This window comes from Galeopterus variegatus, unplaced genomic scaffold (assembly GCF_000696425.1).
Source record: "Galeopterus variegatus unplaced genomic scaffold, G_variegatus-3.0.2 Scaffold2468, whole genome shotgun sequence".
In the NCBI taxonomy this organism is placed as follows: domain Eukaryota; kingdom Metazoa; phylum Chordata; class Mammalia; order Dermoptera; family Cynocephalidae; genus Galeopterus; species Galeopterus variegatus.
Window position 1 is genome coordinate 211,866 of NW_007728579.1, and position 23,226 is coordinate 235,091.

The 23,226-nt window shown below is 43.7% G+C and overlaps 1 protein-coding gene across 1 annotated transcript in view; it reads right to left on the bottom strand.

Annotated features, from left to right (window-relative positions):
- The window catches only part of ADCY2 (adenylate cyclase 2 (brain)), a gene marked incomplete at its 5' end in the record, with an annotated part of 126,553 nt that overhangs the window by 48,686 nt on the left and 54,641 nt on the right, over window positions 1-23,226 (bottom strand). Inside the window, 3 exons of the mRNA XM_008581801.1 lie at window positions 7,836-8,005; window positions 13,102-13,221; window positions 20,719-20,856. Of these exons, the coding sequence (XP_008580023.1) occupies window positions 7,836-8,005; window positions 13,102-13,221; window positions 20,719-20,856 (428 nt within the window). The remainder of the gene's footprint in view (window positions 1-7,835; window positions 8,006-13,101; window positions 13,222-20,718; window positions 20,857-23,226) is intronic.

Here is a 23,226-nt window from a genome sequence, read left to right on the forward strand (position 1 = left end):
CTGACCCTCTTCTTCAATTCTGAGCTTGGCTGGGTTTTTAGTTAATCACACAGAAAATGCACGCGAGCCACCTATTGAGAGAAATCCTTTTGGGGGGCTCCTCACATGAATGCATTTGAATGTTGGTTTAAGGAGTAGAAACACCCCGCTCCACCTGTCTCCCCGCTCTTGAGTCTTACTGAGAATCATGGTGGGTGGGAGGTGGGGACGTGGAGAAAGCAGGACAACCCCCGTCGGGCTGGGGAGAGGATTTGACCTCAGAAATAATGAGGCACAAACAGCCTGCAGAACAGACTTGTGTGTCGATACATGGATGCCGTTTTTTTCTTCCGAAATTCTCTGTCAACTAGGAAGGACTCCATCTTGCTTTCTTGGATTTCACTTAGATTTCTCAAAAACTTCTTCCATTCAGGTAGTAGAAGAACTGCCCACTCCTATGGGAGGCCTTCTCTCTTACGTGGGCTCTTGCATCTGAGTGACTAGATTCTCCATCCACAGACCCCTTCCTGGGTTACCTGCTCCTTGTGTGCATGTGGAGAGGTGGGGAGGGAGAGGAGTGTGCGGTGGGGAGAGAGTCTCGGAATAGACAGAATGAGGACCCAGAGGAGATTCCTGCCAGAGTCCGTTCAATTGTGTTGCTCACTGTATTAGTTTCCCAGGCTGCTGCAACGAGGTGCCACAAACAGGGAGGCTTAAATCAACAAAAATTTATTTTCACAGTTTTGGAGTCCAGAAGTCTGAAATCAAGGTGTCCCCAGGGCCACACTTCTTTTGAAACCTGCATGCAATCCTCCTTGCCTTGTCTTGGCTTCTGGTGGCTGCTGGCAACCTCTGGCATGGCTTGGCCTGCCAGTGCATTCCAGCATGCTCTGTCTTCCCGCCACGTGGCCTTCTCCCTATGTGTCTGTCCTCATGTGGCCGTCTTCTCATATGACACTGTTCATACCGGAATGGGGCCCACCCTCCTCCGGCATGACCTCATTTTAACTGATTACACCTGCAATGACCCTAATTCCAAATAAGGTCACATTTTGAGGAACTGGGGGTTAAAACTCAATATATTTTCTTTTGGAGGACACAACTCAACCCATCATCGGGTTTTATATTTTTATATAAAAATGACAGTTAGTTGGGTCGGAGTCTCTCTCTCTGCTTACAGTTTTAAGGATGAAATCCACTTTGGATTCCCACATGTGAGGGTTGTGCCATCACTGCGTTGTAAGTGGAAAAAACACAGCTAATGTAACTGAGATAGTTTCTAAACTATGATTTCTAGCACGATGGCAATGGCAGGCAACACATGACCACATACTTTCTCCTTCACATCTAAAAATTAGACTCTAGCGACTTAGACACCCAAGCATGCCTGTAGCCACACACTAATTTGCAGTTGGCCCTCACCTGAGGCTGCTCACGGAGCGATCATTCCGGCCCTCACATTTGAGGAGTCCAGAGAACAAAATAACCTAACGAATTGGGTGCAGGAGATGGAGGAATTACTTGGTGAGCTGGTCCCTAACCTAAAGGCAAACAGTTCAGGTGAGGCGAAAAGGACATTTGAATTATTCTCAAGAGAAAAAGCAGTCCAGCCATGCAGACACAAACAATTAAAAGATATTTTGCATCTATTTTAGGTGAAAAGAGCTCTTATTTTTTTAAGAAGAAAAATACCCAAAGGAATCTATTTTCTGTGTGTTGTCAACAGTAGACTAGCTGAGGTACAATCAGGTCTTTTCAGGTCACTAATGGAGATTAAAAATTACTCTGACCTCTCGGACCCTGACTCCAGAGGTCCAGGACTTATAAAGAGGCCAGCAGAGAGACAGTGACCATCCCACCCTCCCACCCCATCACACACTCATGGGCTCAGTTGATATATCTTGTAGCTTCCCTGTGTGTCTGTGTCACATCATTGAGTCCGGGAATGCTCGGCTTTCCCAATGAGAGACCCCCGATCCTCAGGAATCTTCGATGTGGAATGACTCAAAGAGCTACGGTTTTTTCTAACTTGATGATGTCACCGAGGTGAATCTGCTCGCTGAACCGTATTCAGCACAGGATTGGGACCTCAACGACAGGGTCAGAAGACAACACTGCCCAGAGTAATATAAAACAAGACACTCTGGAAAACAAATGTTGAGGCTAAAGTGTATATGGTGAAATAGAGACAGCCTTGCGCCCCACCCCGTGGGCAAATCTTCGACCAGGCCTGGCTCAAGCAGCAGTGGGGGTGGCCCGGACGCTCACGGTAGGGTTCGCTGCTCTCTCCTGCCCATCTCCTCTCTGGACTCTCGTCCCCGTCCCGAGTCACTGACAGTGGCTTCATGCCTGCCCGTCGTGGGCTGGTGATGAAGCTCAGGACGGCAGCTCAGCCTGGTTCCTACATGCCACATACAGGGTCTTCAATAAAAGTGTGTTGTGAGAATGAATGCTTGGATGGACAAACAACCACGCTGGCTTGGGAGCAGCTCGTCTCCCCTAGGAGGTTTCTGGACATGCTTTCCTCCTTGGCTGGACACAGATTCACCAGAATCCTGTGCAGATTTCCAGAGGCATCCCAGGACAGATGGCTCAGAGCCTCATGCTTTTTCTGAGTGGTCCACATAAATGCCAAGCAAAACACTCCGGTGCTGCAAACGTTTCAGTGCAGTAAGGGAGAGGCTCGGGCTTGGAACAGAGCCCCCAGGCAGCTGCAGGTCAGGAGAGATGATAAGAGAGGGCTGGAGAGTCGGCTGGCCCTTTGCTACGGAGATAACAGCATGCCCTAGTCAGTGTAGTTGTGGTTTCATTTTGCAGACAGCAGTGATGTTAAGTAGGAAGCAACTGGCATATCAGGGCAATCTGATAGTGTGGGACTGAGCACAGTGCTAGCATCAGGCACTGAAGATCTGGTGATCAGAGGTATGTGTTCTGTACAGTATAATCCTGCAGATGGAGTCCAAAACACAGGACATTTTCTGTTTTGGGTTACTTAAAGAAGCAGATCACTAATGGTTGCTTTCTAGAAGAAAGAAGGCTTGGTTGGTTTGGAGTGACCCTAGGATGTCTTGCTTTTTTGTTAAAGTTAGGCAGCTGGGGTCACCTCCCATCCTGCTGCCCTTCCAGCGGGTCTTAGACCAAAGAAATGTGCTGCATTCCTTACTTTCTGAAGATGGCATAGGGTGGGAAAAATAGGCGGGGTTAGGAAAGTCTAGATGTTAAATTTGAAAGTAATTTTAAATCTTTTTAATAATAACTTGAATATATTGTGCATTAGAGTGCAAATTTGGAAGACATTTTTAATTCAAAAAGAAACCTTAAAGAACTTGCAGGTACTTGGGAATCCCCAGGGACCATGCAGCCCAGGGCCGGCCTAGTACAGGTGTCCCTGCCATCCCCTGGGGTGATGAATCCTGCAGTTATTCCTCAAGCCTTTCCATTAGTTCATCATCAACTGATCCCAAGTTCAGACACTCTCAAAATACATCACAATATCTTAAGTTCTAGCCAGTGGGATTTCCATGAGACACAGGAAAAACAGGGAAAGCAGAAAAATTCTCACTCTCAAAATACATCACAATATCTTAAGTTCTAGCCAGTGGGATTTCCATGAGACACAGGGAAAGCAGAAAAATTCCACACTGAAGGTGCTTAATTCATAGCTCTCGATGATATATGCCAGTTTGAGCACCTCCACTGCTGTCCTTGATAGGGAGCTGTTGCTAAGGTCAGGGAGGTAAGAGCATGCAGACATTTCTACCTGCTCTAATCTAGAGCTTCAGGATGATACTAAGCACTGGATATAAGTGCTGCTTAACTCCTTATTTACGTGCTGTCCACAAAGTATTTATGAGGGCACTTCAAAACGTTCATGGAAAAATTAAATTAAAAGATAATATGAATCTTTCCATGAATGTTTTGAAGACCTCTCGTATTTTATTAGGCTAAAGCTCTCCACAAAGTATTTATGAGGGCACTTCAAAACGTTCATGGAAAAATTAAATTAAAAGATAATACGAATCTTTCCATGAATGTTTTGAAGACCTCTCGTATTTTATTAGGCTAAAGCTCTCACATGGAGCTGGTCAGTCTATGAGGCTCCCTGCTACTCCTCTGTTCACGTGCTTGCACTCTAGATAGGCCTCCAAGCCTCTCTAGCATTAAAGGTGCATTTATTTCTAGCCTTCAGGGGAGTTAACATAATGGCTGGGACCTCATGAAATGATAATGGCCATCCTTTGAGACTCTTCGGTTCTGCAAGAAATGAAAGTCATAGGAGAAATCTGACAATGTCTTGCAGACTCTGTAGCAAGCCTACGTCATGGGAAGAGGAAGTATTTTCAAAACAAGAAGAGCTTCCAGCAATACCAACTGTTATTAACCTCACCCTGAAGAGCACTTGGTCTCCTCAACAGCTCTGGCTGAGGGCTTAGGGAGAAAGTGTCATGGATAGGAACTAAAACTGTTATTGATCAATTCAGTAAAGCATGTGGTACTCATAGACAACACTGAGAACTGCTGTAAAAACCACAGAGTTAGGAAATACCTTGCTCTGGACTTTCCAAACACCAGAAGCTTCTGAGCTTTCTTCAACAGGTGACTTGCCAGGGTCACATAATGGCAGGTAGTGCTACGTGCTGGCCTCCACTCTAATGGATTTTTAATGCACACTTTCTTGAAGGAATCTTCTTTTTCTCTCCTAAAAGTCTGCTTTCCACATTCATAAATCTGTAAGAATACCTTTGATGCCATTTTCTGAATTATCTATTGACTGAAGTTTTTCTAATGTTACCTCTCCTATTTTCTTTGCTAACCCTCTTGGTTTGTACCATCTTATTGGCTTGTCCATCATCAATGTTGAATTTGGATCAGAAAAGGCCCCTGCCACAGGAGTCATGGTCAACTCACCTACAGGACAACCACACAGTCCAAATTGTGGATTCAGAAGGTGGCTGGCACTGCCTTTAAACAGAGATGCCCTCTCCAAACTTTCTTTTTAAATTTAATAGTATAACCAGAAAGTGATGTGGATACTGAAAAGACAAGTTCTCAGTGAGCTGGAGATGTCTTCAGGCAAGCAGGAGAGGAGAGAGATTTCATTACAGCATTTAGGCTCTTCAGATTGTTCAGGAGCACGTCCTGCTTTCATTCCTTCATTCAGCAGATTTGAGCACCTGCTATATGCCAGGCACAGTTGTAGGCACTGTTGATACAGCAGTGGTATAGGTTCAGATCTCCTTTTTTGCTTCATTTAAATCCTCATTATACATATCACAGAAAAGGAGCTAACGGACAACAGAGGCCATGTCTGATTCATCCAGGACGGATACCTTCCAGCTTTCCAGGGAGAGACAGGTGGAGGAGCTGCTCAGTCCTCGACGTCACTGTGGGGTGAAAGCCAGAAGCTCCAGGTAGGTCTGGTAGGAGGCTCAATACCAATGAGGGGCAAGTCCAGAGGCCTCGGGGGGCAGAAAGGACACTGACCTGCCACAGCCAAGCACAGGTCCCAGAAAGAAGACTAGAGCAAGAACCAGGAAGCCAGGGTTGAGAAAGGGGTGGGGACGTGGTGCCTGGAGCAGGTCAGCAGAGGGACGGGACCCAGTGCATGACTCCCATGACCGACTGGCTCCATCAGAAGAGAGGTGCTGCCTGTCGTCCTTGAAGCCAGCTCCCTCCTTGAAGGGTGCCTCTGACTGTAGGATTTAGTGATGTTCCTTGTCAAGGTGCTATGCCAGACCAGTGTTGTTGTTGCTGGTTTTTTAAGAATCATACTTTCACATCTGAAAGAGTTTTGTCAGCATCAATCAACCAGGCAAAAAATGACGAAATCTTTATCAATCATTTGATGGGGAACAGCTCTTGAGTTTCAGAAAAGAGAAAGAGAACACTGACATCGTTCAGTTTTGCATCTGGCATGAGTCACAGAATTGTACCAAACAGGCACTGAGGCTGGAGGAATTGTAGGGGGGGGTGAAATCTAAACTCCCACTATTCACAGTCTTGCATTTGGGGTTAGTTTTAAGCTGACACTAGAGAAGACTTGTTAATTTTGAGGTATTATTCTATTACGTCAGCAATACTCATCTTCCAGTGGAGGAATGCTTCTGGGAGTTGCATGCCAGCTCTTGCAGGGATTGGTTCGGGAAGTGCCAGAGAACTTTGGATCAAGATTAGGAAGTGGGAAACAGGCGCACTCCCCTGGGATGATGCTGTCTTTACCACTGGAAGTGAAGGCAAGTCACTGAGGCTTCTCGTGGCAGCCCTCCCTAGCTTTAAAGCCATTATAAACACAAGCCTACAAAAATGCTTTCAAAATAAAGACTCCTTTTCTTCAACCTAATGATCACTCCGCTGCTGCTGGGTACAACTCAGAGATTGTGTGTCTCTCAATGTGCCTCGCTCAGGTCCCCAGAAGCAAGTCTCTCTTTATCAGAAACTTGCTAATCTGATTTCTTCTTTTGCCTCAGATATGTAACACATTCAGGAGCTTTAAATTTCATAAAAGAAAATTTAGTAGCATCATCTGCTGTGTGTGAAAACCAGTAATGCTGCATTTATATAGGAATATGATAGAGGCTCTCTGGATACAATGGAGAAAAATTAAAGCATATTTGCTTGGCGATTTTGAGAATTTATAGGTAAATTAACTTCTGATTTCATTTTTATCTGGGCTAAGGAATCATAAAATTCCCTTAATGAAATTATGCATTTCTGCAACTCCTCTGCCTTAAGTTTAATTACAGAATATTAGGGTTTCATGGTGAAAATTAAACTAGGTGAAGAGAATGTGCCACAGTTGTGTCTCTCAGAGTGCTGTCATGGGTGAGAAATGTTTACACAGAGGTGACTACTGTTCCTGACACTGAGTCTCCAATGGAGAAGTGGCCATGTGCTGTCAACACAAACCCTCTTTCTACAGCAACGAATCTATGCAAATACTTAAGGCATTTATTTTATGCTTAAAGAAATACAGAAATAATGTGGAGGAGAATGCAACGCACTCATAGAAAATACTTTGAAGCCTGGTGGGTCCAGCAATACTCATAAACCTAGCCTTTGATGTAAATTTAGATGCAAAATGGAGAATATCATAATGATTAAAACAGTTTTTTTTCAAGCAGGGAATAAAATATTCATTTAAGCTTGTGGAAGTAATTCAATAACAGGAAACCTTTTACAGATAGGATCATTCTTGCTGCCTCTAGTCCTAAGGTTGAGATCATTAACACAATCTCATCTTTTCATGGAAGTTCTTCATAGAACAAAGAATTTCCTGAGATGGAAGTTCCTCCTCTCCACAATGGTATTTTAGGAAATCTCTAATAAGAAATTTAGCACTATAAGTTGTGAATATAACCACGTAGTTTTTCAGTATTTTTGTTCTGAATTAAGGGTCATTTTGCCTTCCTGGAGATATTTGGTAATTTCTGGGGACATTTTTGGTTGTCCTGACTTGGGGGAGTATGACTGGCATTCAGTAAGTAGAGGACAGGGATGTCACTAAACATCCTACAGCACACAGAACAGCCGCTCCCAACAGAGAATTATTCAGTCCAAAATGTCAACAGTGCTGAGGCTGAGAACAATGGATGACTCTTATCATTATAGTTCAGATAATAACACAAATCCTCTGTCTAACCTGCTTCATGTCTTCTAAGTGTACTTGATGACACATATTCTCTGTAATCTATAATAAAAACACTAATAAAAACACACATCATCTTTCTGAACCTTCACTTCAAAGAAACTCTCTCACAATGATTATCAATGACAATGACATTACAATTTGCATATCCTCAACACATGCTCAAGTTACCAACATCCCCTGAAAGAAAAAGAAGGAGTAAAAAATTTACCTCTCGAACAAGACCTGGCTGTACTCATCCAGGACATGGGCGTGGGTGTGGAGCAGGATGGTGTTGTAACCCACCAACGCCACCATCATGATCAACATTTTCAACTCGTAGTTCACCCGCAAGAACACTGAACAGGATATCAGCCCCAGGATGCAGCTGTATATAAAGTACTGGAGCAGGGAAACACGAAAGACAAATGCTTAGGACCTCTTCTGAGACATGCTGGAACAATTAACATTGGGGGCCACATCAAGATCACTCGGTCAACTTTGTGAAAGTTGGTTATACAAACTGGGGTATTCAAGGGACTGGGTGGAAAAACACTCAGGCACACAGCACCTGCTCCCCAAATTTTCTGCCCAGCTGCTGTAACTCTACAACTAGTTTTACACAGTAGCTGCTGAAATGACCTGCCATGACTCTAAGAATAGTTTTACCTACTGCCATCACCAACCAAAGCCTGCCAACTCCCTAAAACTTCACTAGTGCCAATGAGCTTTCTTTCAGACCAATACATAGCATTTCTCTCAACCTGTTCTTTTTGCATACCAAGGACCATCCTGTCTGCGTGTGTGCCCCAAATTGCAATACTGTTTTCCCGAATAAAACATCCTGTTTAGAGGTCTGTCTCTATATTTTTATTCGACTCTTGGCTGTGAAAGCAGATGACTGTTTCCACTCTTTGATCCAGCAGTAAATGCTCAAATAAAAGAGGTCTTTAAAAAGTTCACGGAAAAGTCATATCATCTTTTAATTCTATTTTTCCACAAACCTTTGAAATACCCTTGTACACTTGATTCAGAAAATAATTACTCATTCCATGGCTTTCTGATCCAGCCTGGCATGATGAATGAAAATACACATGGATATTGCCAGAGACTTTTCAGATATAAAATTTTAAAAACAATCTATATAAAAGACATGTCATTATATGCAAATGTCATTCATTTTCTGAAAATGAACACAGTATGACCCCTTATACATTTATGGAATTTTAAAAAATTATAGTATGTAGAGTCTTTTTTGGCCTTGCAATTCTTTAATTCATTAAGAGGACATAAATCATTACAGATAACTTGGTTAAAAGTGTAAGAAAACCTAGACATTTTACAAAAAGAGAAATTATGTGTCAGAGGGTCTATCTAAAACAGAAAGGATTTAAACTAAAAGCTTTGACCAGGGTGACTCATGAATACCCTGGAAGTTGAACAGGCAGCAGAGGAAACCGGAAGACCCTGGTGGAATAAGCAAGTGGCAGGTGCCACCATGGTCCCCGGAAGCTGCAGGCATGCCCATCCCTATAAACCATCTCCTCACTATGGATGTAGCTGAGACAGGCTTCCGAGAGCCCTGCATTCAGACCTGCTTCAGTCACTCATTGGCTCCGTTACTTCTGGCCAGTGACCTGACTTGCCTGTATTATAGGTCTTCATCTGTAAAATGAAGGTAATAATAGCATCCTCGAAGGGCATTGCAAAGACCGGAGATAACAGAGCAAAGCTCAGAGCCCAGAGCCCTGCAAGCCGGGAGGGACGCAGAGAACAGAAACAGCTGCCGTCCACATCAAGTCTTTATTTGCTACATCATGGGGTTTTTGTGAACAAGGGGTTGTGTTACTATCTTAGCATTCTCGGAACAGAGACGGCACTCCACAGTGTCAGAATTTTAATAAAACACAGATCTTATGGATGTTTCATAAACCCTGTCTTTAAAAAATAGCCCAAATTTAAGTTTCATCATATTGAATAAGGCATGTTAGAGATGCTTATGTTTTTCATTCTAGCGCTTCCTTCTCTTTCCTTAGCTAAGATCTGCATGAAGCTGTATGGGAGGCTGCCGACAGTAGGCCATCAGTTCTGTTCTTGGGGAAGAAAAAGAGTTGAAGAAATGAGCTGCGGCAATCATCCAACAGGCTTCCTCTTTGTAGGAGGCACGTGCAAGTGAGTGGAGGCGCCCGCCTGCGCAGGAATTTTAGCATTTTAGCTTCAAAAGTAAGACCAGCAAGTGTTGCTGGATTACACAACAATTTAGGTCACTCTTTAGGAATTTAAAGTATTCCCTTGCAAGGAACAATGAGGTGTGCTCGACATTACAGGTGGCAGCATTTTAAGGGATACTGAGTATTATAAGAATAGTTTCTTCAGCTGAAATTTCCTGATGTCAGTTCTCCACTATTCTGACCGTCATTCCCACACACAGCAGAGAATAGGAAAAGAGGAGACAATCGGTCACGATGGGATTGTTGGGGCTGGCATAGTAAAATGACAGAATCAAGAGAACTCTGTACATATGGACAGGTAGCATCTGACTTCATCTCTCCTAAAGCAGGAAGGTAAGGGAGGTGTCTCAGGCCCTTTAATCCAGACCTTATTTATATGTGAGTTCTTCCATTGTCACCTTAGGTAGGCTATTAAGTATCTACCTTAGGGCAGGTTTGAGGACTCAGCGATAAAGCGTACATTAAAGCTCTACTTGGCTCAGAACAGGCCACTCCAAGTAGACCAGTGAGCTCTGCAAACTGCCTGGGGCATCTGCAGATACTGTTGATAGCAATGCGACAGAGTATGCTTGCTTCTGTTGAATCTAATAAAACATAGGCTTGCTTTCCATTTGTCTTTTTTTTAGTTCATTTTTTCTGATAATTCACTGTTATATTTTTCAAAATCATTAGTCCATGTCAGATTGGAAATTAAAAAAGTGAAAACACAGTGAAAATAGGGTTTCCCACAAAGAGCCTGAGAAGCACTGCTTTACAACCTGGCGGTCCTTTCATCAGTAGAGTTTTTTTTTAGTTCATTTTTTCTGATAATTCACTGTTATATTTTTCAAAATCATTAGTCCATGACAGATTGGAAATTAAAAAAGTGAAAACACAGTGAAAATAAAGTTTCTCACAAAGAGCCTGAGAAGCACTGCTTTACAGCCTGGCCGTCCTTTCATCAGTAGAGGCGAGGATTGTAAAATTGCTTCTTAAAACCCATGAAACCACCTTGGGAACCGGCAGCAACAAGGTTCCATTCAGTGCTCCTACCCCATCCAATTAGTCAAAGCAGCTCACTTTAACGTAATTACTGCCATCCTGTATCTTCCACCCCTGTTACTCGCAGTAGGGGTGATGATAGTACCCACCTCAGAGAGTTCATGTGAAGATAAAGTAAGGTAAAGCAAGAGCTCAGAACAGCGCCTGGCCCGTGGGAAGCTACATAAATCCTGCTATTATTATTACATACTGGAACTCTTTATAAGTTCCGATTTTTAAAAGCTTTTTAAAAGGGTTCTGCTGCTAAAATTATTCTTGAAAACCACGGTTATAATAAAATTTACCAACCAGTTCAGCCTAACAGAATGAGAAGGCAGAATAAGGAACTGCTTCTGGGTGTGCCTGTGTATCAATGGATGTGTGGGTAACGTGGAGTTTGAAAGAAATAATGCTAATTCACTGCTCACCCACAAAATAGCTTTCCTAATGTTGCTTTGGATCTGTTAAGGAGGAAGTCAAGATGTTTCCAGGCTCCTTTGGGACTCCTAAACTAGTGAGTTAATCATGAGTTAATCATGCAGTTTCTGTACAGACAGTAGGTGCAGACGTGCGGGTTCCTGGGCAAACCTGGCCATGATCTGCCTTGTCAGAACTTAGTATTGGAATGCTAGTAGCCTGTTAATTAAATCCTACCTAAATTTTAAAGACTCTTGTGTGTTTTCTTAGAGTCTGTTAAGGTTGAGTAAATGTTGCCTTTCCCCATTCTGGGTTTCTAATTATTTGCTTCAATTGCACATAGGATATTATGCAGATTTACCTAAGTGAAATTCATAATGATTACCTTATTCTTTTTGTGATGTCAAGCATGATGAGTTGTTCTACCCAAATGTATTGGATGAAGAGATTAAAAAAATTTTTTTTGCCAGCTACACTTTTCTTTCCTATGAAAATGCATCTTTAAACTTTTCAAGGTAAAGTGCCATGTGAGTGCTTGAGGGGGGCTTCCCGGCAGGTGCACGGCCTCTCCACTAGCCTAGGGATTGTGTGGATGCTAATGCCACTGGTTCCAGGAGGAAGAGGCAGACTGCACCATTCACTTAAATCTTTCTCTAAAGAAGAGGGCTAATCCAGGGCCTCTGGGATGAGCAATGAAGCCTGTGCTGCCCTCTCCTCCCCAGGCCATGGGTTCATTGCTATTGGACCTTGGTCATCTTGCTCACAAAACAGTCATGGCCTCAGAAACATTCTAGAAAGAATACCAGAAGCCACTTGTGCCTATATACAGACCTGTGAGCTTCCCAGGAAATTGCAATGATGCAAAGGGAAAATGAAACAACACAAGGCAGCAAAAGAAGAATATGGAAAAGAAAGCTAAACTTACAGCCACAGCTAATGAGGTTAAAAATGTTGATAGGGAATTTTGAAAATAAACATATTAAATTACCAATTTCAGTCTCCCAAACAGTTTACTTAGCATTTCCCAAAATGACTATTTGAGATGTAAACTAAATGGGAGTAATCTCTGCTACTTTTAGTTGATTATTCAGAAAATAAAAAGGAGAGTATCAAGGCATTTTTTGCCCCCCACAAACAATCAATGGGAGAAAGAAGTTAAGCAATAACTGATTTAACTCTTTAATTCTTTCACTTAGAAGACCGATGTGCTAATATTTCAGCCTAGGCCTTTTGTGACATTGGTTAAAATGAGTCAGTTAGCAAGAATCATTTGATATTGAAATCACTGGACAGCATTTGTTGTTAAAAGAGAGGCAGAAATACGAGATGTGGACCCCAATATCACAGTTTTAGGAGGATAATATTAATTCACTGGAACAACTAGCAAAATCTATCAGCAAGAGACCCAGCAATTCAGAACATATCATTGAATGCCATATGGGAGGACGCATCTGGAAACGCTGTGGCAGTTGAGAGGATAAAGGCAAGCATTATCGGTGAAAGCATCAAAATGCCATTGTAAATTTGCAGATGTGGATTTAACCAGTCCCAGTGGGCTGGGACTCCTCCTAGCGAAGCCTGCATTTGTGAACTAAGGACCTACCCAGGGACTGATAGCAGAGGACAGAAGTGAAGTCTAGAACAGATCTGAAACCAGTGGGCTGGGACTCCTCCTAGCGAAGCCTGCATTTGTGAACTAAGGACCTACCCAGGGACTAATAGCAGAGGACAGAAGTGAAGTCTAGAACAGATCTGAAACTGAAGGCCTGAGTTACACAGGCCGACAGCGCACAGGAAAACAGCAAAAGCAACAGAGTGTGATGTTCTTACCGGGAGGAAAAACAAATTTTGCGCATGTAGAATCGCTGCTTGATTATATGAGGCAGAAAAACTTGTGTTTGATGTATTGGCTGTTGGAGGGATTGTTTCCTCTGAGTCACTCAGGAAAAACTGCAACGAGAAAGTTTTTTTCAATGAATTAGTGCAGAGTAGATTAACAAGTTAGCAGGTGGCTGTTAAGCTTATTAATTACAGTGTTCCTTATGCATAGTAAGCAGGCTTGTCAACATAGACAATCTAGTGTCAAATGCTAATGACAGTTTCATCGTCTTTTTGAAGCTTTGGGAATTTCTACGAATAAGTAAATAACTACCTGTTGTTGTGCTACACATTTAACAGAGAATTCTAGAACCTTGAGACTGATGATATAGAAAATGGAAGCACTTCTTTTGAATATTAAGTTTAAAAATGCACAGATCAGGGCAGAGGGCTTGGTTAGAATTACACTTGAAGCTGATACCACCATGCGTACTTTCAACTGTTCACTGTGAAATCAGAGCCTTGGAAAGTTTTTTGTTTTTTTTTTTCCTTCAATATCTTCGTCATCTTGGTTCAAACATTAAATGAGGCATTAGAGTTTTATGAGTTTTTAATTTTAAGAGAGAAAACTAATTTATGGGAAGAATGTAATTGCCGGCATCAGCATTTGTACCTACTACGCATGAGTGCTTGGCAGCTCAGGTCATGAGAGGTTAAAAACAAAAATCCCAAGAAGATAAAGATAATTAGCTTTTATGTTATGGTCACCAATATCAGCTCCCAGAAGGAAAGTATTAACCTGTTAGCAAGTTAGGGGAAATTTCTTATCTTTCTTTCTATTAGAGAAGCTGCAGCACAGACTATTTAAGTGCCCAAGAACCAGTCACTTTTCTGTAACTTGGTTAAGGGTCAGAGGAATGTTCTGGAAAGATAAACCAGAACCTCATGACTTGGGCCAGGCTCCTTTCACTGAAAGAAATACATCTTACTATAAATCTAGGTTGTGTTTTCTGCATCGGGTCAACCACACATATTCAAGGTTTAAAAAGTAAAACTCTCCAGTATAGTTTCTGTGGTTGCCTTTGTTTGTACCCATTGATTTATGTCCTTGGATGTTACAGTTCTTGTCAAATACCTAAACTAATTTACTTGGGGAGATAAGAAGGCATTTATTTAGTATATTCTTGGAAACCTTCCTCTTGTATTCCAAGGAGGATACTAGACAGTGTTTCTACCCATTATATCATCTGATAAAATTCAGCAAAAAGCTAATCTTAAAATCAAAGAAATGTAGTAGATTTCTTTATTTACTGCTAAAGAACTTATCAAAAATGTCACAAGCCCTGGTTGAACTACAAATGTGCTAATTCTTTGGAAAAAATTATATCGTAGAAAACAACCCCCCCCCCCAACCAAATAGAATAATTGCTTGACGAACATTGGGCTCCAAAATGTTACAAATTTAGATTTGACAGACTCCAAATTCAATTGATTTAAATATTAAAGAATCAGGAAATGACAAATGAAAAGAGACTGGTTAGCTTGGTGGGTTACTAGTCTTAGGTATTCAGGGTCTTAAAATAATTAACAAAAACTTCTTGATTATATATCCCCATATAGACAAGAAACTAAATAAGTAAGACAAGGAGTTAAATTCTTGCTGTACAATGAGTAGAAATATACCTTGTGAAAACTGTCTTGCACGGAGGATATATAATAAACGTGAACTTGAAAAATAATAGAAAACCTCAAGCACTATACTCAACAGTAGTTCCTTAACCCTCTTTTGCTATTTTTTCCTAATATTTATTACCTACCCCGAAAGTCAAGAAATGCTTCATTCTATATGGAATCACACCATAATTTTGTGTGAACTTTCCCTCTTTGATCTTCTTGGTCACTTTAAATTAACAAACTCATGTCATTCCCTAATTAAATCAGGTAAGTACTCAAGAGAGTTACTAATCCCTTGTCTACCTTCTTTTCAGGTAAAACTGCCCCAAATTTCTCCACGGAATGAATTTCTAGCATCATAATTATTTGGGGAACTCCTCTCTGAGCCAATTTTAATTTTCTACATCCTTTTATTAATTGGGAAAATGACAGCATCCTTCTGAATAAGATACCCTAATAAAGTGCTAATGAACACTGCAAGTTTTTAGCTTTATTTTCTACATCTTACATTTCCCAGGCAATTAAAAACACATAGTTATGTTTTTCAAGTCATATTCAATTGTGAGCACACGATTCAATATTGTTTTATGCCTGGACATCATTGCATTTGTCATTTGGTTGAAATTAGAAGTCGGTCTGTGTGGCTCACAGATATTTATGAAATTTATTTATAAGAAATATCTTGAAAGCTTCTCAAGAGAAACTGCAAAATGATTCAGGCAATCACACAATGACACTGTCAAAAACTCAGAAAAAAATGTCAGAGTGGTCCAGCTTCTCATACATGATTCTAAACAGTCAGCTGGAAATTAAAATGGAAACATGCACAGAGGTCATTTGCAATTTGATATCAAAAGCCCCATGTATATTAAAAAAAAATGGATAACTAATTGTTTCTCTCCATTTTTTACTAAAGTGTTTGGTGTCACATGGATGAGCATCACGGGTTTAAAATATCCTGGTAAAATCTCACAATTCATTTTAAAAACTGATGTGGACATTTTGTCATTCAATATCAGTGTATAATGAGATTTTAAAAAGCCAATCTTCTGAACACACTGCTCCTGTTGACCCCGGCTCTTGTGAGGGCTGTTAAAATGCAGACTTGGAATAAATCCTAGTGACTGGATGTGGATGTGAAGCCTCCGTGTGAACTGGCTTGTCTGCACAGTCAGCAGCAGAGGGAGGTCACAGCAGCCTCGCTGGCCGGCTCATGTTAGTTTTTAGCTTTCTCTCCCGTTGGGGGAAAGAGGTGGATGTGAAGCCTCCGTGTGAACTGGCTTGTCTGCACAGTCAGCAGCAGAGGGAGGTCACGGCAGCCTCGCTGGCCGGCTCATGTTAGTTTTTAGCTTTCTCTCCCGTTGGGGGAAAGACAGCAATGGCTGGTATAGCAGCCGGTGTTAGGGGCTGCTTGCTGCTGGCTGGAAGAGCACTGGGCAAACTGAGGCTCACCTGCTGCAGAGGACTGTGGCATCCAAAGGAAAATGAGACCCTTAGGACAATGCTATGTGACATTAGCCAGACACAGGACAATGACTGCGTGACTCACTCATATGACATACCTAGACCAGGCAAATTCATAGGGACAGAAAGTAGAGTGATGGCTACCAGGGGCCGGGCAGAGGGCAATGGGGAGTTAGCATTTAATGGGTACAGAGTTTCAGTTTGGGAAGATGCACAAGTTCTGGAGATGGATAGTGGTGAATACCACGGAACTGTGCACTTAAAAATGGTTAAATGGCATAACTTCGTATAGCATACATTATACGAAGTTATACGAGTCTGAGACCTACATGAGGCAGGTGCTGCGAATGCCCAGGAGGAAGGAGAGATCAGCTTAGTGTCGCTTGCTACTTTTATAGAATAACGACAGGAGGCCAGGAGGAGGATGAGGTTCCAGGGCTGAATGTTACACACGGAGACAACTCCATGTAGGATTGCAAGACCAAAGGTCAGCTGAAAGCGAGGGACGCCTGCTGGCCTGCATGGACTTGGCTGCTAAGCAATTCTGACTGCTTACAGGGTACCTCAAGCCCCTTTCATGAGCTGCCCTTTGATGCTGGGCAGGTCGGTGGAGAAGGAGGTAGTTGTGGTGGCCCCTTCCAGTGACCCCATGCCTGGGGAGGCTTGCACGAGGGCCTGACTTCGTGTCCTTTCTCGGGGTAGCTCCGAGAGGGAGCTGGGTCATGCTGGCAGGTGGGGGGGCGGGATGGCCAGCATGCCTGGCCTCCAGGACCCCCAACAATCCCACACACCCACTTCTGGATGGGATAGGGAGTGGGAGGTAGGAGGACAGACTGCAGAATCTCTCCAACACCCCCTTTGCAGATGTCCCCAAGACCGATTTTGAGGCAGGACAAAGCAGACAGAGAGGCCATGCCACCCCTGCCGCTGATGCTACAGCCTCTCTGGTCTGCAGCTGGTGTCCCCTTACCAGAGTCTCCAGGCATCTGGGGAGGAGATGGACGACGCCGACTATGATGCTGAGAGTTGATCCGGCGCAAGCCTTCCAGGTCCTTATGCACTGCTTCAGCCTTATTTTTCACCACTACTTAAAATAAACTTTGCCAATATCACATGATCTCACTCGCAAGTGGAATCTAAAAACATTGAACACATAGAAACAGAGAGTAGAACTGTGGTTACCGGGGTGGGGAGGCGGGAAAAAGGGGAGCTATAGGACAAAGGTATGATGTTCAGTCACATAGCATGAATAATCCTAGATTTCTCATGTACTGCAGCAGTACTACAGCTGATAATATTGAACAGTACACTGAAAATTTGCTAAGAGAGTAGATTTGGGGGCTCTTACCACACACAGACAAAGGTGACTGTAGAAGGTGATGGACATGTTCAATTGCATAATCATTTCACTGTGTGTATGTGTATCAGAACATCACGTTCTACACCTCACATTTATACTATAAAGAAAAAAAAAGACCTCACTCTTCAGTGTGTGGATGACATGTTAAGGGTCTTGTTCCTCTAACTCTTATGTGCTGCTATTTTCCAGTGAAGGTCAACTCTCAGGAAGTGTGTTTGATGCTCTGTGCACGCACTCGTGCATGCACTCACGAGGGCTGGGAGGCTTCGTTATAGGGGCACGGTGGCAGCCGTCCCCTCGTTAGGCTGACTGAACACACACAGCTCTGCGGCAGAGGGAACACCGTAGAACTCTGGCAAGTGCACCCTGTTGTCCTTCGAGTGTGCTGTTTCTCTGCCCCTCACGACGGAGTTTACTTGCGACCCGGCAGGCAGGCAGCCTCCTGTGCTGTAATCTACCAAACTCTGCCTCGAGCCTGCTGTAAGTGCACCCTGTTGTCCTTCGAGTGTGCTGTTTCTCTGCCCCTCACGACGGAGTTTACTTGTGACCCGGCAGGCAGGCAGCCTCCTGTGCTGTAATCTACCAAACTCTGCCTCGAGCCTGCTGTTGTTGTGCTCTTCTGGGAGCTGGGTCTTGGAGCAACCGGACTAATGCACAAATGCAGGTGACAAAGTTGAATAGGAGGAATCCCTTTGGGAAACATACTCATATTTCTAAGGTCTCCAGCCAGTGTCCCTTGCCTGCTTCTCTGTCCACCTCCCTCCGCCGGGACATCCTGATAATGCTGCAGAATCCATAACGTTGCCTGTGCAGAGATGTTAGGCATTCTCGTGGCTAGTGACATATTTGCAGACGGGCTCTTTCAGGAAAGTCCCTTCCATCCCTGTCTTATGTCTCTCATGTCCTGTTCCCCATCCTGAGGCTTCCCCCTTCCCCCACTGAGGACAGCTCTAGGACCACAGCAAGAAGCCCCCTGGTTCTTCATGCAGAAAGCTGCCATCTGGCCAGTCCGTCCCCTTGTGGGCATGTGCCTCAGGATGGTGGATGTAGGGCTCTCCTTGAGCCCTGGCACTTCAAAATCCTTCTAGAGCCAGGTAGTTCTTTGGGGAATTACTTTTTGCCACAGCATGGCACCATTTTCCAGCTGTTCCCCACTCGGTGTGCATAAAGCCCTGGTTAGAAATGAATGATATCATGGTCCAGGCATGTCTGAGACCTACATGAGGCAGGTGCTGCGAATGCCCAGGAGGAAGGAGAGATCAGCTTAGTGTCGCTTGCTACTTTTATAGAATAACGACAGGAGGCCAGGAGGAGGATGAGGTTCCAGGGCTGAATGTTACACACGGAGACAACTCCATGTAGGATTGCAAGACCAAAGGTCAGCTGAAAGCGAGGGACGCCTGCTGGCCTGCATGGACTTGGCTGCTAAGCAATTCTGACTGCTTACAGGGTACCTCAAGCCCCTTTCATGAGCTGCCCTTTGATGCTGGGCAGGTCGGTGGAGAAGGAGGTAGTTGTGGTGGCCCCTTCCAGTGACCCCATGCCTGGGGAGGCTTGCACGAGGGCCTGACTTCGTGTCCTTTCTCGGGGTAGCTCCGAGAGGGAGCTGGGTCATGCTGGCAGGTGGGGGGGCGGGATGGCCAGCATGCCTGGCCTCCAGGACCCCCAACAATCCCACACACCCACTTCTGGATGGGATAGGGAGTGGGAGGTAGGAGGACAGACTGCAGAATCTCTCCAACACCCCCTTTGCAGATGTCCCCAAGACCGATTTTGAGGCAGGACAAAGCAGACAGAGAGGCCATGCCACCCCTGCCGCTGATGCTACAGCCTCTCTGGTCTGCAGCTGGTGTCCCCTTACCAGAGTCTCCAGGCATCTGGGGAGGAGATGGACGACGCCGACTATGATGCTGAGAGTTGATCCGGCGCAAGCCTTCCAGGTCCTTATGCACTGCTTCAGCCTTATTTTTCACCACTACTTAAAATAAACTTTGCTCTGGTCCCAGATCTTCACGTCGTCCCCTTTTCGTCTTCCGTCCACCCCCTCTCCCCTCACTCTGGTCCCTCTGGGGGCGCCTTCTCCTGCTGCTCAGAGCTCCCTCTAGCAGCCCCCCTCCTCGCCCCTCTCTGCAGGCTTCCGCGGCCTCTGGCATGTCTGGTAACAGTTTGCTGGCTGTCTGTCTCCATGATCCACCGCGGACTCCAAGAGGCAGAGCAATGCTGCTGGGTTCTGAGCATTTAGCCATGTACCAGGCACATATTTATGTTCAACAAACATTTATTTTTTGCTGAATGAATGCTTTGTACCTTATGAAAACTACATCATTATTATTAAATTATATGTGGGCTGCCATGGTACCTGATTTTATGTTTCTAGAAAGCAAAGACAGTATATTATAATCCTCTGCATTTCCAATAATTAGCGAAGCCTCGGACACATGAAGCGTCGTAGCACCTTACGGGGGTGACGATGATGTGAGAATAATGAGGATGTGTTTCAAGGTACATTGATGACCTAAGTGTCTATATGGAGGGAAAGATGAGCAACAATTATATTGATATAGTAAGAGTGGCCATTGGTTGAATATTTACAAAATGCCCAGTACTGCCCTAAGTGTGGTAGGAACATCGGCTTATTTAATCCTTAGAACTGCTTGGCAGAGAAGTGTTGGATCTCACTTTTGAGAAGTGCAAATGGAGGCTGAGGATGTTTAATGAGAGAACAGCTCCCAAATCACATAGCTGGCAAGGTGGGGAGCTGGGGTCTAAAAGCAGGCCTTTTAAACTTCAGGGCAGGACGCCTCAATCTCTGCACTCTCTACAGTCTTATGGTTCCAAGATCCCTCACGACTACCCTGCCGACATTCCATGTCATTTCTGCAGCCTGACAAGGGGCCACCACGAGCAAGGAAGTGGGAAACTGTTCTAAGGAGCCACCCTCTCTCTCAAGGGAGCTTCCACAAACGCATCTTTCTTCTTAGAGAAGCTCCTGCTGGAGCTGTTAGATGCTGGATTTAACAGGTAGCAATTGGTGTTGCCAAGGGAGCTATGCTCAGGTTTCCAAAATTCCACCAGGACAGGCCATGGAAAGGAAGAACCTGCCTGAGCCCTGCCTCAGCCCCGGGGCTTACCATGTTGAACACGGCCATGGTTAATATGATGGCTGTGGTGATGACCGTGAGGGAGATCCGTGGCCAGGGCCGGTTGGCGATGATGCCTGAGGACTTCAAAAGCCACATGAGGGAGGCAGAGGCTTTTTTGCTGCATTGCTAGGAGGAGAGAGAAAGAAAGACAAATGCATTGCTATTTTATGTATTCTCTCAAGTTTCTTAATGACAACAACATTTAAAATCACAGGAAGCACCAACATCGTTCATAGATTAAACAAGCAGATTCTGTCCTCCCCAGGGACCCATACCAAGTCACACACCTTTTTAAAATTATGTTGGCATCACTGGTTCAAACTAGGAACAAATTAAATTTCTAAGAAAAATGCGTGATGTATACTTCTTTTAAAATAGACCTGCAGTTATGTTTTTCTGTAATTCTTTTGGCAAAGGAACAATGTCAGTTAATTAAATCACTTTGGGGGATGTGTTGGGACTCAGATCACAGCTATGATGAAACAGTCATAAATTCAGCTGATTTATGTAGAAAACAGATCCACATGTCTCCTGCCCCTTTTATTGCTGCAATATCTGATCGTAAGAATACAACCCAGACCGCAGACGTAGTCTGATGTCTGTTCCTACGAAGAGGACATCCAAAGGTCTCAGGCGTGAGAGTGACAGCTTGACCTCATCCCGTCCCACGCAGAGAAGCCCTTTTATTCTTTTTAAATTTCTAAACAATTTCATATGGTGTTGAGAAACATAACATAAAACTTAGCCTCTAAACCATTTTAAGTGTACAGTTCAGTAGTGTTTACTATATTCACATGGCTGCGTGACATCTCTAGAACTTTTTATCTTGCAAAACTGAAACTCTATACCCACAGCACAACAGCTCCCCAGCTCCTGGCAGCCCCCTTCTACTTTCTGTTTCCCTTTACTATATTCACATGGCTGCGTGACATCTCTAGAACTTTTTATCTTGCAAAACTGAAACTTTATACCCACAGCACAACAGCTCCCCAGCTCCTGGCAGCCCCCCTTCTACTTTCTGTTTCCATGATTTTGATTACTCTAGTACCTCACATTAGTGGAATAATGTGACATTCATTCTTTTGTGACTGGCTTATTTCACTCAGTGTGATGTCCTCAAGGTTCATCATGCTGTCACATACGATAGGATTTCTTTTTTTTTTTTTTTTTAAGGCTGAATAAAATTCCATTGTATGCATCTACCACATTTTCTCTTTCAGTTCGTTCATCAGTGGACACTGGGCCACTTCCACTTCTTGGCTGTCACGAATAATGCTGCTATGAGCCTGGGTGCTGGAGAAGCTCTTTTGAGACAAGAAGAAATCGAGGTCATTATGGTATGATGGCCAGCATTCTTTCACCATTTACTGTGGGTCAGACACTGCTCTGCAGTGTCTCAGAGGATGATCCACCCTGAGATCCACTTTTTGACAGAAATTCTATTTCCATTCAATTTGCAGGTAGTGAGTGAGCAGGGGCAGAGAGAGTTCTACTAAGGGGCAGGGAACACGAACTCTGCCTGTGCAGCTGCCGCTGTAGATATTTGTATACGTTATATGATATGACAAGCAATACTTAAGAGTTCTCCAGGGAATAGTGGTTACTAGAGACTGGTGGGGGAAGGGGAGAGGGGATAGGGAGAAAGCAGTCACTGATCACAAAATATCAGAGAGAGGGAGAATGGGTCTGGGATTCTATAGTAACATAGGGAGACCACAGTTAACAGCAAAGTGCTGTGTATTTTTGAACAGCTAGTCCAGATGATGTTGAATGTTCCTAACACAAAGAAGTGACAAATGGTTGAGGTGATGGACAGACTAAGCACCCTGATACGATCACTGCACACACTATGAATGTACCCAAATGCCATATTGGAATTCATAAGTATATACAATTATCATGGGCCAATTAAGAAAAATAAATTAAAAAGAGAGAAAAAAAAGAGAGAAATAGAGAGTAGAATAGTGGTTATCAAAGGCAGGGAAAGGGAGGGGGCAGGGGGCCTGGGAAAGGTTGGTAGACCGGGACAAAGTCACAAAGGTACAGTTACAGAGAATAAGTTCTGGTGCCCTAGGGTGACAATAGCTAATAATATTGTATTGTATATTTCAAGATAGTCAGAAAAGAGGATCTTGAATGTTATAACCACAAAGAAATGATAAATGTTTAGGAGACAGATGTGCTAACTCTTCAGGTTACATCATTATACAATATACACATATATTGAAACAACAAACTGTACCCCACAAACATGTACAATGAAAAAAATATATTAAAAATTAAAAAATGAGTTCTCTGGGCAGGCCTGGTGGCGCACTGGAGAGTGCGCCACTTGGGAGTGTGGCGGTGCTCCCGCTGAGGGTTCGGATCCCATGTGGAGACCGGTTCCTGCTCACTGGCTGAGCGCGGTGTGGGCGCAACACCGAGGGTTGCGATCCCGTTACCGGTCAGTAAAAAAGACAAAAAGGAAAAAAAAAATGAGTTCTCCAGGGATCC